Source organism: Lethenteron reissneri, chromosome 17, assembly GCF_015708825.2.
Source record: "Lethenteron reissneri isolate LAM-NWPU_2019-01 chromosome 17, ASM1570882v1, whole genome shotgun sequence".
Classification (NCBI taxonomy): Eukaryota; Metazoa; Chordata; class Hyperoartia; order Petromyzontiformes; family Petromyzontidae; genus Lethenteron; species Lethenteron reissneri.
This window is the reverse complement of record NC_083795.1, coordinates 7,666,809-7,684,034: the sequence shown is the minus strand read 5'-3', so window position 1 is coordinate 7,684,034 and position 17,226 is coordinate 7,666,809. Positions and strand designations below refer to the sequence as shown.

Sequence of the window (17,226 nt, the reverse complement as noted above, 5' to 3'; positions counted from 1 at the left end):
CCATCTTTCCATAGCTATGGCCCAAGACAGAATGGATGCGATGCGGTAATCCTGAGCCATGTATCATAACAAACAACATGAATGAAGAATAAAACGAGTAAGGAGAATGCCGGTGAAGAAAGAAGATGTAAAAGCTTCCTGTGCATAAATGCCAAGCAGAAAAACTGAAAAAAACATTACCCAAAAAGGACCATCTGCAAGCAGTCGCCCTCCCCAACTCACCGCGTAGGCCGCCTCCCTCATGAACTGCTTGGCCGGCTGCTTCCAGATGGCGGGGACCGTGATCACCCATCGGATCTCATCGGGGTTGTACGGCAAGCCCGTCTGATCCGAGAGTTCCTGCGAGTTCCGGAGATGGGTGGAAATCCGGCAGAGCGGCGCAGCAGCAGGAGTCACGCTTGAGCGGTTCTCAAAATAAGGATTTGGACATCGGCACTCAAAAAACACAACCTGGAGAAATTTGTCATACGAAGGAAATTAGCTCAGAGGTCACCCTCAAATGATAGGGCTCGTCAATGGAGTAAAGAAGATTACTGGAGGAGTCAAAAGGTAAAATTTAAGATTGCCCAGATCAATGGTTTTCAATGTTTTTGATTATGGTGGCCACTTCCCACAAGCACTCCATCCTCCTTACCCCACCCCCCACAACCTCCTCTCCTCCTCTCCTCCCCCCATCCTCTTCTCGACAACGTGGTGTCAGTCGGGTATCTGTTTCACGTTGTGTATTTGCGTGATTTGCCGCTGCAATGCTGCGCCGACCTTGTCTGCCATTTTCCTGCACAGTATGCACGCCACAGCCTGTGCTCCGCTTGGGTTTGGGAAACACTGGCCGAGGCTCTTAGGAATTCCTTGCACTATAGCCCATGGCAACGATGCAATGCTCTTGCACCCAGCCTTCTCAAAATGGTGATTTGCTCAATTGTTTAGCAGCACAAGCGTTTGTTTTACCTGCAAGGCTCTCTCCTTGAAGAAGCGCAACGCATGGGCAAACACCTCGAGGGCTTTCACCATCTTCCCGTTGGTTGCCTCCAGCTCGGTGTCCAAGGAGATGACCTGCAGAAGGGAGTGATGATGTTTTAAAGCTTGCTTTTCTTTAATATACAGCTTTAATTAGGGTAACAGCTGCCCTCCCACAAAGCGGTCATTGTTATGTGTAAAAACTAACTCTCCCACATGTTGGCCACATTTGCGAGAAGAGTTATGGGCAAGGAGTAATAAGATGACGCAGTAGCTTTGCTTCTCTTAATCTTTAGAATTCTTCATCATGACCATGATCAGCCTTGAACTATCCACTGCTGGATTAAGGCCTTCCCCAAGCTGTCACCATCTACCACAGTATCGTGATGCTACAATCCAGGATAGCTTCTGAACGAACTAAACTAAACTACGTTTAATTTTACCAGGGGTAAAAAAAGGACCCGGAGAAAACGTTCACGCGACCACAGCGAGAGCATGCGCACTCCAAATATACAGGTGTCAAGGTCGAGATCGAACCCACGACCTCCTGAATACCAGGAGAGGTAAATTTTGATTTAAAGCTTTCGTGACTGCAGGGATTCATATTCTTGGTTCTTTCGGTAAAGTCACGTAGAAGGGAAATAATACAATAATAAAAATATAAAACAATACAAATTTTCACGACGTTTCGACTGCAACACAAGCAAATCATGCAAATACACAACGTGAAACAGATACCTGACTGACACCACCTTGTCGAGAAGAGGATGGGGGCAGGAGAGAAGTAGGGGAAGTTGTTTACCGAAAGAACCAAGAATATGAATACCAGGAGAGGTAGTTAACATCACCGTGGCACCACTTGAACACATGTCATCTCCACCTCCACGGTGGACACCCCCTCTTGGGTGTGCTCTCTCTTTCGGCTTCCACTGTCGTTGGTCTCAACCGCCGGTCATCATCCCTTTCTCGCGGCTTGCGCTGCTCAAGCCCACTTCATTTTATTAACAGTCAATTCTAACGTCTATTTACTTCGTTCCATACGTTCTCTGATCCATGCGTTCCTCTTCCCGCATGTCAGTGTAATTTCAAGCATGCACATCTCTGCGCTCCTTAGCACACTTTTGAACATTCGTTGTATTGGCCAGTGTCCATGTCTCCAATCCATGCGTCATGTTTATCGATTTCAAAATGACAACAAATGAAGTTACTCGTGCAGCAGCAGCAACGTTCCCATTCACGAGCATCAGAGCTCAAGTACCCATGTCAACTCACTCCAATCATGAGCATCATCCTAAGGTGAGAAACACTAAGTGGAAATTCAGCAGTGGCTATCCATTGTTCAACGGACTCTGCCAAATAACCTGTAAAATAGATGACTTAGCTGAGCATAGGCCGACACTTGAGTGAGGAACCACCCTTCATTTTCCATTTCATGGCATTGAATAAACAAATGCAAAACATCGTAAGCGGTCGGTAAACGTGAAATGTAATTTTTTACGGAGGTGTTGAGAAATTATGTACAAAAAAAATGCAGCGAAGAAGGGAACATAATTTCCCGTGTGTTTTTGATCTCGACACACACAAAAGAATGAAGTATTATGGGATTATCTTTGCTTACTAGGTCGTATGAAAATTACCCATTTACGTTTTGGCAAGTCGAGACGTCAAAATGCGAATACACCCTCTCTGGAACATGCGTCCAACTGTGGTTACTATTCAATGCAATCTGTCACAGCTGTCTAAACCATTCTTCCTGAGGCTTCGATGTATTTTATAAAAAAAAAGGTATTATTATGGCTATTTATTTATTTGTATGGCCTGACACGAATTGAGATTTTGCAAATGTAGAATAATGAAAAAATAACAAAGTCTTTCATGCAAGTCCCCTGAGCTGCCTATAACACTAAACCTACACATCTTGCTTCCTATTCCTTGGATCTTTCGTTAAAGTCACGTAGATAGAAAAATAAATAAAAATAAAGTGAATACAATTTTTTTTTTAATATCATCAAATAATAAAAATTGTTATTATTGTTTTTCTATCTACGCGACTTTACCCAAAGAACCAAAGAGTATGAATTCTTGCAGTCACGAAAGTTGCAAGTCAAAATCTTGCTTGCAGGCTAACATCTCAAGGTGCTCCAGGGGCGGCAGTCGGGTAGGGGAGAGCTGCTGGGCCTTCACCAGAAGTGAACACAAAGGGTTCAAAGCCGCTCATACCTCCGAAACTTTGTTTTCGATAAACCACGTGTTAAAACATAAGGGAGACACTGCCGCTGTGTCCTGGTTAGCACGTTGGACTTGCAACCCAGAGATTGCCAGTTCAGTCTCAATGTACACATTTTTGTTTAACCCCCCACCACCCTCACCTCTATCCACCCAGCAGTACAAATCGGAACACCACAGTCGATCAGCAAGTCACGTATACAGGGAGTGGAGTAACGCGTGGTTACTACCGCCTTTTCCAAGACCTCTGATCAGCATTAAAGAGTAGGCCAAAAATACTCTCTATATGGGACTCTGTCGAGAGAGAGGTCCCACTAGTGGAAGGCCCTCTGCCAGCAGTGGCATGAGCAAGCGAATTGCAGGGCTGTACCTTTACCCAAAAGTGGGTAAGGTGTCCTTTCGATGGAATTTGAAAAGAAAAACGCATAATGGCGATGCTGATGTTGACACGCACCCTCGAAGCATCAGATTCGCCTGGAACCAACGCACAATTTGAAAGTGAACCGCGTGTAAAATTGGCCTCTGCCCAATGAGCCGTGCGCTTGGTTCATTAGAGCGGCGAAAACCCACTCTCCCCCGAAACGGGGGTGTTTAGCCCACTGACTGAAATTGTTACCGCATGTAACACTCTATCGAGGCGCGTGTATTCCAAGAAGTGAGGTTTTCTCACGTGGAACATCTTAAGATGCAGTCTTTACAAATGTTCATCATCAATCATCATTAGTCATGATTTATCCAATTCTGGATGAAGACCTCCCCAAGTCGCTGCCATTTCTTACCGTCCCGTGATGCAAAAACTATCTATATCATGCACTTGAGTCGATTTCATCACTACAACTCGCAATGAATGTCCGTTCAGACGCTTTCCGTCCTTGGCTGCCACTCTGCAATTTGTCTCCACCAATGGCCATCATTCCATCGAGTGACATGTTCTGCCTTGGTCAATGTACTAATCTTAACAGGCAATATGATATCTTTAAGGGGAGTTGGGTCTCTGAACCGTATGCTCATTTTCTTGTTTCTCAGCGTAATTCCTAGCATGCTCGCCCATGATTAAAAACAATTTCACCAACTTATAAATCGAGATAGGTAAAAATACCGACCTTCTCTCCCGATGTAACTCGGTGTTTTGTAGAAGGAAAAATTGTTATCTCAAAAGATTGGTCAACGAAAAAAATATCATCACAATTTAGACAAAATTGCTTCAACACAACCTTAACTTTCCAAATACATATTGATTTAATTCCGGGGGAATTACACTTGAAGCAGGTAATATTAACGGACGTAACTATAAACTCTCAACGAATACGTTAACATGATTGTCACCTGTAATCTCTGCACATTGCCTGTGTACAAACCTGCGTCGGCTGGGCCGTCAACCACGCTCTGTGGCCATTGCACTCAAATAATCGTACGTTCGCCTGGGCCAAAGTTCAAGTCGCTTAACAACGCAAGTCAACACGTGGCTGAGCCCAGGATCCTTCACACGACGCAGGGGAGACGGAGCCTTCTGGAGCGCAGCCCCCACCAATCTGGACCCCCCCCCCTCCCGCATCTGCCTGCCACCGGACATCCGAAACGTGCCAAATGTCTCTCAATTCCGTGGTCTGTGTAAGAAGCATCTATTCTGACTAAGCTTCCCATCACAAAAAAAAATCTCATTAAAGCTGTCTCTCTCTCTACTTTTAATTGCTTAGTGCTTCTTACAGCTCTTACGCTATTCGTTGCGCACGTTTGCACTTTCTTTTGTGCGCGGTTGCTCAGCCGGTGTTTGCCGCTGGGGTGGTGACGGGTTTCTTTCTTCATTCCCTGTTGCTACTCTCTGGCCCCCGTGTACCGGTCCCATTCCGCTACGATGCGCACTGATGCCGACTTTAGCGAGGGCGATATTGGCACGTAAGAAAAACGATTGATTGATTGATTGATGCGGGACGCTGAGCCTTGCCCGAGCGTTTAGAACACTCCAACTGCATGCTGGGTTTACTTTCTTGGCACGGAACCACGTTCAACGAGCCGGGCCGCGTGCGTCGGTCGCTGCAAGCGCGAATGCGGTCATCACTGGACTTCTGTGAAAAAGAGCTTCATAACTCTTCGGATTCCTCCGGTCTCAATAGCGATTCTGATTCGGCGTGAAGTCGCAGTCTCAGACGAGTCGTCGACAACCCGTGGAGCTTTAGTCAAGTCCTACTCTGCGCATTTCATCGAAGCATTATCTTAAGGTCTAGTCGACAAACGGCAGTTGAACAGTTAGTCCACAAATGTAGTGGTTATTAAGATTTTGGTTAAAGGGTTTGTGAAATTTCCCACCCAGCATTATTGATCAGGTTAAACACTCATTGTACTTCATGAACCTCTTTATATACATATTATAATAACGTGCATTTGTAAGGCACATTTCATTCGTAGACGTCAATATTGGCAAATGCTCTGTTTGGTCTTTTCTGGGCTCACTGCAGTTTCTCGTCACGTGACGAAGTTATCTTAAAGTTGATTTGAATCTTTCGTGACTGCAGGGATTACTCTTTGGTTCGTTCGGTAAAGTCACGTAGAAAGAAAATAAATCAAATAATAGAATACGACGTTTCGATTGCAACACAAACAGTCGTCATCAGGTCGAACTAAATTTGACAGAGAGACAAAACACAGACACACACAGACAGACACACAAGCAGAGAGAGAGACACAGAGAGAGAGAGAGACACACAACATAGACGCACAGAGACGTTATCTTAGTCTGCGTCTTCGTTTCAGACTCAACAATTTCGTCTCGTCACAGTGGGCAGTCGTTAGTTTTTGCAACGCTCGATCATTTACATCCACTCGAAGTCATCAATGACTAAATAAAAATGACTAAAAAAACCACTCTCAATTGACGAATATTCCCGTCACTAATTTCATCACCGGTTACCATGTGAGTTGCGAGTGTGCCTTTTTCTGCTTTGACGTTGCACAGCGGTCGTTAAAGCGTCCTACAATAGCTGGCATCGCGGAAGAGAGAGAGAGAGAGGGGGACAGACAGCTGCTCCGCTGCAGATGGCGGCATCCATCTCCGCATGGCCGGCACCGCCGAGCTGACAGATGCGGCACTCGGCGATGAAAAAATGACCCCTCTTCTTGGTTCTTTCGGTAAAGTCACGTAGAAGGGAAGTAATAAAATAATAAAAATAAAACATAATAAAATAATTCTCACGACGTTTCGGCCACAACGCAAGCAGCCGTCCTCAGGTGTGGCCGAAACGTCGTGAGAATTATTGTATTATGTTTCATTTTTATTATTTTATTATTTACCTTCTACGTGACTTTACCGAAAGAACCAAGAAGATGAATCCCTGCAGTCACGAAAGCTTTAAATCGAAAAATGACCCCTCTTCTTGGTTCTTTCGGTAAAGTCACGTAGAAGGGAAGTAATAAAATAATAAAAATAAAACATAATACAATAATTCTCACGACGTTTCGGCTAGAACGCAAGCAGCCGTCTTCATGTGTTTTATTATTTATTATTTTATTACTTTCCTTCTACGTGACTTTACCGAAAGAACCAAGAAGATGAATCCCTGCAGTCACGAAAGAAGCTTCAAATCGAGAAATAATGACCGTCGCTTAGTCCCAACCGCGCCAGCCTCGCTGCACTGCCTCGCTACCAGAAGACGAACGCTGCTGCTGCTGTTGCCGCAGATGAGCTTCATCGCTCATCGAGTTCCTCCAATCTAATTCACAAATCTGATAAAGATTCGAAACATGACGCTACTGCGTCCCCACGGCCATCGCTAAGCTGGCTCGTTAGCCCGGGAATGAACGGCAGGAATCGAGCGCGAGTCCTCACGCTCCATCAGCCACGGGGCCGCCCTCTTCTTCTCGTTCTCCTCTCGTCTCTAATCCCTTGGCCTTCTCGGCTGTTGCTGTGCCACATCTGACTCTGCTCGTGCTGCATCGGTGCCATTGCTGGCTGCCCCCAGGTTCTGTTCTGCGATGACAAATTTCTATTGTCGTAAAGTAACAAAAATGCTCTTAAAGTAACGCTTAACGCAAGCATTCGTTAGGTGAGGGCAGGGGTCGCTAACCGAAATAACAAAAAGAGCCATTTTTTTCGAGCTCGGTAAAAAAAAACCTCATGATTTCAAGAGCTGCAATGCACGTGAATATGAGACGGTGATGCTAAGTAACTAACATCACGTCGCAGTCCTTCAAGAGTCGCATAGGCTCCTGAGCTGCAGTTGGCCGCCCCGAGGACTCGGGCTTCCGTAGATACGAGCTGTTTTGTAATTTTCCGACCCACTCTCCGCTCCAGCAAGCAATGCTTTCTGTTGAAGCAAAGGGTCAAACTTTGTTGAGTGGGAGGTCACCCATTTTCCTCTCCTGCCCTCGCAGTCTGGAACTGCCTTGCCCCAGCCACCATCTCGCAGTCTGGAACTGCCTTGCCCCAGCCACCATCTCGCAGTCTGGAACTGCCTTGCCCCAGCCACCATCTCGCAGTCTGGAACTGCCTTGACCCAGCCACCATCTCGCAGTCTGGAACTGCCTTGCCCCAGCCACCATCTCGCAGTCTGGAACTGCCTTGCCCCAGCCACCATCTCGCAGTCTGGAACTGCCTTGCCCCAGCCACCATCTCGCAGTCTGGAACTGCCTTGCCCCAGCCACCATCTCGCAGTCTGGAACTGCCTTGCCCCAGCCACCATCTCGCAGTCTGGAACTGCCTTGCCCCAGCCACCATCTCGCAGTCTGGAACTGCCTTGCCCCAGCCACCATCTCGCAGTCTGGAACTGCCTTGCCCCAGCCACCATCTCGCAGTCTGGAACTGCCTTGCCCCAGCCACCATCTTGCAGTCTGGAACTGCCTTGCCCCAGCCACCATCTCGCAGTCTGGAACTGCCTTGCCCCAGCCACCGGTGCCTGTCGACTCCGTATGCCCCTTTTTAGTCCTGGCTCAAGACCTTCCCCTTTTGTGACTGTTTCTCGGTTATCCTATGGATAGACTCGCTCCCGCCATATGGATGTGGAATTTCCACCACTGGCCCTGCAGGGTTGTCAACAGGAGATGAGCACCAGTGCCTCAACGCTCATTTGAGCAGGGAATAATTTTCACCTTCTTATGTTTGACAAGAGGAGAAAACATTACAACTGCATTTCTCATCCACCCCCCTCCACCCCTGCCAACCGCCGCTCCCCACCTCGTGTGGAATTGCAGAGTCCCTCGCTCGCGAGAGCGCGTGCGCACGCACGGCGCATCGACCGCGGTCGTAGCGTGGGTCTTTATAAAAGCGACCGCGAAGGACCAATGAAGCTCCGGGCAACAAATTGCTCTCGCTACTCCCTCTCTCTTCCACTCCGGCTCGAATGCTTTAAACGGCACGCTACGGAGCCCCATCTCGAGAAGAAACTGGCGGCGTTGGACACAGTCCGTCCCCTCGAACGCCAACGGCGAGCGATCTCAACGGTCCGGTGGTGAACGCGGCGTTCGTACTAAAAGTAAAAAAAAAATATCTCCAAAGAGGGATGATTCTCGAGGACAATGCTGAGCGCACGGAACTCGCAAACAATCCAGAGGTCGTGGCGGGTGAAACAATGGGAACGTTTCTTAATGTATACATTTTTACCCGGGGAGAGGCCCCCCCTCCCTCCCAAACTGCCACTACGCCACTGGTCAGGAGCGCTGCGTTTGCAGTGCCGGCCAGTGTCGCAGGCAGGGACGTTCTTTGGCTTTAAGCAGACAACATGGGTCACGGTTGTAACCAGAGCTCAATTTCAACCGGAACACTGTTCCAGGAACCATTTTGGCGAGCGACAGTCCATCTCTCGCCTTATTTGGTCCTAAGCCTTTTGTGTGTATGTTAAACCTCTTTCGCGCTGTACATAGCCAACCGTGCTGATCGGAGGATTACAGGAATACAGGGTGCAAAACAATAGTATTATTCTGAATAGGCACACCGTGTACTTTAGTACCAGTGCATCGACAATTATCCTTACTTCTAGCCAGCCCAAGGGTGTTCCCGAAAATACCGAGTGATAAATAAATCCCTGGTTTTAACAATCGCTGTTTGTAGAGTCTCTCTGATGGTACGATAGCTTTGGAACAAATAAAAAAAAACATCCTCGCGGGCCATTTTGTGCGCAGTGTTTCCAAGGGGAAGCACGATAATCAGGAAAGAAAGTACAATAAACATTGAACGCTAGTCCTCGCTGAGCCTGCACCATCACTCGCTTTCCGTCAACGTCTGCACAATTGCTTGCCATTCGCACTGGACAATATCATATGGCCATTGACCATAGTGTACAAGGCTGCTCCAGCGAACGATTAAGCAAAACCTGCGTATAAACCAGGTCTCCAACGCTCCCTTAAAAAAAAGGACATTTCTTGTCTCAGTGGGTTCAGAGAGCGCACACAAATCAGGGACACCATCCATATATTGGCTGTGAACAAAAGTGACAACATTTCGATTTAAAGCTTTCGTGACTGCAGGGATTCATCTTCTTGGTTTTTTCGGTAAAGTCACGTAGAAGGGAAATAATAAAATAATAAAAATAAAACATAATTAAATAATTCTCACGACGTTTCGGCCACAACGCAAGCAGCCGTCCTCAGGTGAAGCGTCTGATGCTGTCTTTCCGACAGACCTGCAGATTTTTGCCACGTGTCCCACAGATCAACCACGGTTGCCCAGACAATGACCCCTGTCTGTATGCATGCTGAACTTCTTTTGCACCGTACGTAGCCAACCGTGCTTATCGTGCGTGCGTCTAGCACGCAACCCCTGCCCCCCCAATGAAACCACTCATTACGTTCATGTCGTGGAGCTTCATCTTGAACTTGTCGAAGTAGAGCCAGGACGTCGCCTCGCTCGGCTCCAGGTCGTGGAAGAAGTCGCGAGCGGAGAAGCCCAGGCTGTGGAAGCGCCCGTCCGGAGTGAGCAGCAGCGCCGTGGGCGTCTTCTGGCTCGACACCCCCGGGTCGCCACCCTCCCAGCGCCTGCCGAGTGGTCACGCGGTGGTCACGCGGTCAACGGCAGGCACGGCATCACGTTCACGGCAGAGGTCGCAACCGGGTACCCGATACCCGTACCCTACTCGATACCCGGCTACCCGTACCCGGCCGGGTACGGGTACGGGTACCCGTTTGCGACCCTGGTGCGGCCGGGTACGGGTACGGGTACCCGTTTGCGACCCTGGTGCGGCCGGGTACGGGTACGGTTGGACCGTGAGTCACTGGTGAGTAACTGTTTGTTACTCATTTCCCAACGTCTTGTCTCTTTTCACAATTCAAGTTCCTAGAATCAACCCATCCGCGCCTGCAACATGGCTTCATCCCAGAGGTCGCAATCAGGTACCCGATACCCGTACCCTACCCGTACCCAGCCGGGTACAGATAAGGTACGGGTACGGCCGGGTACGGGTACCCGTTTGCGACCCTGGTGCGGCCGGGTACGGGTAAGGAATCAAAACCCGTTTGCGACCTCTGGTTCACGGAATCCCGTCGCCAGAACAGCCAATACACGGTGGCTCAAACATCCAAAATATGACGAATCTGTGATTTATCCAGGAGGGCAACGTTGAGTTGTAGGACTGTTTCTCAGGAGGGTCCTGCTACGTTTATTGGCTTGTTGTTATATTATAATTTTTTTTGACAATTAATGAGAGTTTACTTTACGCGTGAGAGCAGAACCGGAGCATCCAGAGAAAACCCACGCGCACAAAGTGGCAACACTCTATCCCCGTACAGATGGAACCATATGTCAATTAGTCCACTTGCTGTAATGGCTTCTCATGGAGAGCCGGGGGAATGGCACGCTGTTAAAATTCAATTAAAGTGAAATGTGTATATGGGAATCTCCCGTGGAAACAAACAGCAACAAAAGCCTTTGCGTTCGAACTGTTTCATGACCGCCTATTAAACCTAGCATGGCCAAGGATAGGGTGGTGTGGCAGGAACCATGCCTAGCTGCCTTTGTCTCCCCGGTGCTGATGTCCACAAACAGCATCGGGTGGTACTCGTTTAAGGCCGAGTCGACCTAGGGGGTGAACCGGAACAGTTTCTGATATCACTCGCCATTGACGTTAGCCGTGGCTGGTGACAACATCGGCTGTAATTGTGACAACAAAACAAATGGTAATGATTATTAAGAGTGTACTGCCCTTTGATAATGTACTGCTGGATGAAGGCCTCTCCATGTTGGGGCGGTCATGGGAGTTGACTGACCAAACTTCACCATGCTCATCAATGTGGGAAGGTGAAGTTGAGGTGTGGGAAGAGATTGGGGGGGTGGTGGTGGGGGCAAGGACCGGTTTCAAATATCCCTTATCACCGATGTTCGCTGTCGTCGAGAATAGAACTCAGGTTGCAGGATTTACAGGGCAGTGCTACGACCCGATGCGTCAATAGAGCGCACGTCCACACACGCGCACTCTCACGCGGGCGTCCACTTGGCTGATGATGGATGAGAGCCAACAGAAGCCCAGCAGAGGGCTCGAGGTGAAATAGGATCTTATGCGAGAGACGCTTCAGCTCGCTCGAGGCCGTGATTGTGAAACGCGGCGTCGGCGGCCGAGAGGGCCGGTTGTTTCCTCGTGAATTAAAGCGCCCGTCGGCATCGCCCGGATCGATACGCCTCTGCTCATCCCGCGCGCGCGCGCGCGCCGGCGGCACAAGAGGGGCGAGCGCGCGGTGACGTCTGGGGACCTCATCATGTGGATGGCGGACGGCTCGCTCGTGAAGCTGTAGGCGTAGCCACTCGAGGTCGTCCCGAAGTCGATGGCGACCACCACCGAGAAGCCTCGAGCCGGCGGCTGCTCTTCGCCGCGCTTCTGCGCGCAGACAAGCGGACAGGCAGGGGGAGAGCGAGCGAGTGAAACGGTGAACACCTGGGCAGGTGAGCAGGCAGGGAGAGAGCGAGTGAGACGGTGAACACCTGGGCAGGTGAGCTGGCAGGGAGAGAGAGCGAGTGAGATGGTGAACACCTGGGCAGGTGAGCAGGCAGGGAGAGAGCGAGTGAGACGGTGAACACCTGGGCAGGTGAGCAGGCAGGGAGAGAGCGAGTGAGACGGTGAACACCTGGGCAGGTGAGCTGGCAGGGAGAGAGAGCGAGTGAGAGAGTGAACACCTGGGCAGGTGAGCAGGCAGGGAGAGAGCGAGTGAGACGGTGAACACCTGGGCAGGTGAGCTGGCAGGGAGAGAGCGAGTGAGACGGTGAACACCTGGACAGGTGAGCGGGCAGGGAGAGAGAGCGAGTGAGAGAGTGAACACCTGGGCAGGTGAGCAGGGAGAGAGAGCGAGTGAGAGAGTGAACACCTGGGCAGGTGAGCAGGCAGGGAGAGAGAGCGAGTGAGACGGTGAACACCTGGACAGGTGAGCTGGCAGGGATGGAGAGCGAGTGAGACGGTGAACACCTGGGCAGGTGAGCGGGCAGGGAGAGAGAGCGAGTGAGACAGTGAACACCTGGGCAGATGGGCAGGGAGTTAAACAGAAAGACGGATCAGACACAGAGTGACAGGCAGACAAATGGACGAGCAAACGGACAGAGACGCAAACAGAAAGCCAGACAAACAGATGGGTAAGTAGAGAGGCAAGCAGGCAGACCGACAGGCATACAAGACAACCAGAGGCAGACAAGCGGACAGACAGACAGACGAACAGGGCACCTTCTGAGCGAGACAGAGAGAGAGAGTAGCGGAAGGAAAACAACGAGCGAATCCATTACGCAGACGGAGGAGAGACGACGAGAATGTGATTACGCGCGCGTGCATGTGTTTTGTGTTTATACAAAGCCATTTTCTACAATTAAAAAAGGCGGGTGGGGGGGGGACATAGCACGCATAATTAATACAAGGTACGAGAACACTGAATTACAGTGATGTTGCAAATGTCCTGCGTGTTATTGCCAAACACTAGCATTAAGTGCCATTTTATTGTCAGCGCATGCAGCAAATTGCACGGAACAATGCATTGCAAATGTCAGGGTAATCTGTTTTCAATTTATTCCCAGTAATTGGTGGTTATACACATTCGCGGGCGTCCGACTGGCAGGTAGCAATTGGCGAGGCAATTCGCGTTGATTGCCGCGTTCAACTGGTGTGCCTGTTGCGTGCATTTCGCGATGATGGATAGGCAAAGTTATAATCTCTGTCAGATGTGAGGAGTAAGCCGGCTGGAAATGGAATGGAATTGGGAATACATATTTCATCCTCCCCCGCCCCCCCCACAACTAACCACTGATAGAAGACACAAAACAAGGATATACAGCGGGAAAAGTTTGTATTTTCTCGCTTAGTTCGAAATAGTTTTGAGGTTAGTAATTGCACGAACGGATCAGGGCATACCAACATAAATGCATTTCGTCGTCATCAATCAGCGGCAGCAATTGTGGGCATGATCTATCCGCTATTGGATGAACGCATCCCAACCGTACTCCCCCCTCCCGTCCCACTTCCCCTGGGCAGTGCAAATCGGTGAAGATTAAACAAATGCATCTATCGGAAAGTAAATGTTGTTTTGTGCATGCGTGTGGGTGTGTGCGTGTATCCGCGTGTACGTGCGGGTGTGTGCATTTGCGTGCGTGCGAGTGTGGGCGTGGGGGTATTCGCGTGTGTGCCCGTGCAACGCCTGCGTGTGTGCCGGTGTGTGCGTGCGTGTGTGCCTGTGTGTGTGCGTGCGTGCCTGTGTGTGTGCGTGTGTGCCTGTGTGTGTGTGCGTGCGTGCCTGTGTGTGCGTGTGTGCCTGTGTGTGCGTGCGTGTGTGCCTGTGTGTGCGTGCGTGTGAGCCTGTGTGTGCGTGCGTGGGTGCCTGTGTGCGCGTGCGTGTGTGCCTGTATTGCGTGCGTGTGTGTGTGTGCGTGTGTGCCTGTGTGTGTGCGGGTATCCGCGTGTGTGCCCGTGCAACGCGTGCGTGTGTACCGGTGTGTGTGCGTGCGCGTGTGCGTGCGTGTGTGTGCGTGTGTGCCTGTGTGTGCGTGCGTGCGCGCTTCCTCGCACGCCGTTGCTGTTGCATCCTCGCGCGTTCGCGTCCGGCCGCCAGGGGACATTCAGGTCACAGATTGAGACTGTCGCTGACGTTTCCCAGCACGTCGCAAACATCGCAGTGACAAATCTCCCCTCCCTCGGCGCGGCACCGTCAACCCCCATGAGCTCAGCACATGCGCGGCGGCTGAAAGACGCGGCCCGACCCATCGCCACCTCCGCCATCACCCCCCGCCCCCACTTACTCACCCCCCCACTCCCTTCCGATGTTATTGTCCTCGGGAAGCAAAGTGGAGAGAAAGCCGGCACTCCCAGGGTGTAATCACACCGCGGGGTTTGCAGCATCACCAATTGCACCGCCGCCAATCTCTTTCGTACGGCTGGATGGACAACAACGCATCGCAACAAAGTCTACGTCTACGGATGAGTTTAGCCGGGAAATTGCTTCAGTCGATGAGCCGGTCGATTGCTTCGCAGCCCTGCGTTGGCTTTTCTGAGCTCACGGTGGCCCAGTTCGCTCGTGGGCTCGCACGGTGACTGACACACGCAGATCCATGGACTCACATAGAGAGCCCATAGACTCACTTGGAGACGCGCAGACTCGCACAGTGTTCACGTCAGCATTGGCCAGTCATCCCAATGCTGAAAAGTGACACGCACATTCCTCAATTGGGATTTTACACTTCGAAACATCGCTTCCCTACTACGAATAGAACTTGACAGGACCCTACTGAAAAAAGAGCATTGATACTCGGTGAGGTTTCCCTGAATACATAGTCCTACAAAGAATAGAGTATAACTTTGGTTCACTGCTGTGGGGTCGATGGTCTTGCTCGTTGTTTCTGCAGTGACACAATTGGATATTATCAAAGTGGTCTAGGGGCAGATCTGCCGCGAGGCGTGCAGATTCGATTCCAAGTGGCCCAGTTTTTTCGAGGTAGATTCAAACCCGGGCTTCTGTTAGTGTGGTCGGTGATCAGCAGCTGCCTCCGCGTAGCTTTGCCCAGTTGCCCTGCGGTTACGCCGCGCGTCGTCCGGAGTGATGTCCGACGTTTCGCTGCACATGCTGGGAGCCTCTGCGGGCACTGACTGCTGGCAGTTTACGTTCTCCCTCGATAATTATCTGGGATGTTGGTGTTCGGTCCCAAAACTGTCGCCCTTTCTCCAGGGCGTTAAAACGAAACAACACCACCCAGTGCCACCGCCAGCGACGAGGGCTGGGAGATCGCTGAGCTCACCGCGGGCATCGACGGGGTGAGAGGCGCGATGCCACATCCGGCGGGGCTGCCCGGGTGACTCTGGGTTTGCGGCTCGGGTTCTTCAGCGCCTGCAAATGGGAAGACGAGCAGGTGAGCGAGGAGGCGCCGTGCCAAGCAAATAGCGGAAGGGAAACTGCGCACAAACCTAGAGGTGGATGAATGAACGGACGGATAGGCAAACAGGCAAGCGGGTAAGTAGGCAGATAGACGCATTGACAAAGATTAATATTGTTAGGTTTTTTCGGTAAAGTTACTTGATACAGCTATCGTGCTGTGACGGTTCCACCTGAAGACGGGAGCTTGTGTTGCGTCCGAAACGTCGTGATTTTTTTTAAATTTTATTAATTTAAATTTTTTACCTACGTGACTTTACCGAAAAAACCTAAGACTATAAATCCTTGCAGTCACGAAAGCTTCAAATCTAGAATTGACAAAGATCCCAATGTACTCTTTAACAATTCGTGCGGGCAAGTCATGCTAGCGAGCACCTATTAAGGGCACGATCAGCATGAAAGGGATTGGTGTAGCACCACGCACGGTCGCCTTTGATTCCCCCAGCGCTGACGTGTACCTACCGCGGGAGGTACTCATTTAAGGCTAAGTCGACCTAGGAAATGCTTAGGATGAGTTCGGATGCAACTCGCCGCTGACGGGAATCGAACCCAGGGGGCTGGCGTTAGTGGTGCAGTGCGCTAACCACTGTACCGCCACTCTTACAGATAGAACCATCCATAGAACAATGTATAGAGAGACTGAGAGGGGGGAACGCGGCATTTACAAAGCAAACTCATTTTACACACAAAGAGGGCCAGCGCGAGCGGAGTCATTTTGCAAGAGTAAAATGACGAGGAAAAAAAAAAGAGCAACGTTATCACGTTGAGAATGCGCCACGAGTCTTGACTCGATGGTTATCCACTCTGTCAAACGCCAAGCAATTTCCACCCACGCCTGGATTTCAATCTTTACTGTTGGGTCAGAAATTGAGCAGACATTTGGATCTAGATAATGTGTGTCGACATGCAATACACGTGCCTCATTGCTGCTCCACCTGTGTTTTGAGTCGAGGAAAACAGAAAAAAAAGATATATATCCTTTTATTGTTTCGTACAAGCAATTGAGAAAATAAGATAGGTTAAAGTGTTTAAAAGGGAAAAGAAATACGTGGAATGTCAACTTAATCTCGACTATGTATGCACCTGCACATACATTCTTCAAAGTGGCATTTTGTTGAACTTTCCACATCCCACGGTGTTGGCTGACCCGGGGATCACAGTGGGTGGTATCCGTATTGGCCAAACACCCACTGTGCTGTTCAGATTACTGACCAATATCAAATAAACAATCTCTTCCAGGCTCACTCGCCCGCGTTCCCTGCGAGGAGTTTGCACGTCTGGCGGTTTGCGCGCGCGTGAGTTCATCTGTGAGAGATGGGGGGGGGGGGGGGTGTCGCTTTCCATGGCGGCACTCGGCGTCAATTTCTCGCGAAAATTCGCGATACAAAATTTAAACAACAATCCCGATTTGCAAGGATACCGACTTGGACGTTTCGAAGGCTTGCGTGCCAAACGGGACCGCGATGAGTTCCCCGGAATCGAGCTACGAGAGACTACTGGGCCAGCTGTGAAGAAGAGCTTCATGGCTCATCGGATTTCTCCGGCATCAGTAATGATTCTGGTTCCGGATCAACGGTTGTCGAGAATTATCACGCGGAGTGTGGAATGTCGCGATCAGGCTGTGTCGCAAGCATCCATTTGTGAATGTCGATGAGATGTGAGTCGACGTAATGTGTTGAAGACACGTCCCATGTGTTGCATGTAAGCGCTTTACGTGTAATTACATCC

General features: G+C 50.1%; 1 protein-coding gene across 1 annotated transcript in view; it reads right to left on the bottom strand.

Annotated features, from left to right (window-relative positions):
* LOC133343418 (heat shock 70 kDa protein 12B-like) overlaps positions 1-17,226 on the bottom strand; it is a 47,776-nt gene that overhangs the window by 20,917 nt on the left and 9,633 nt on the right. Inside the window, exons 2-6 of the mRNA XM_061553001.1 lie at positions 15,365-15,453; positions 11,854-11,978; positions 9,960-10,146; positions 949-1,053; positions 223-339 (exon numbers count right to left, since the gene is read on the bottom strand). Coding sequence (XP_061408985.1) covers positions 223-339; positions 949-1,053; positions 9,960-10,146; positions 11,854-11,978; positions 15,365-15,453 — 623 coding nt within the window. The remainder of the gene's footprint in view (positions 1-222; positions 340-948; positions 1,054-9,959; positions 10,147-11,853; positions 11,979-15,364; positions 15,454-17,226) is intronic.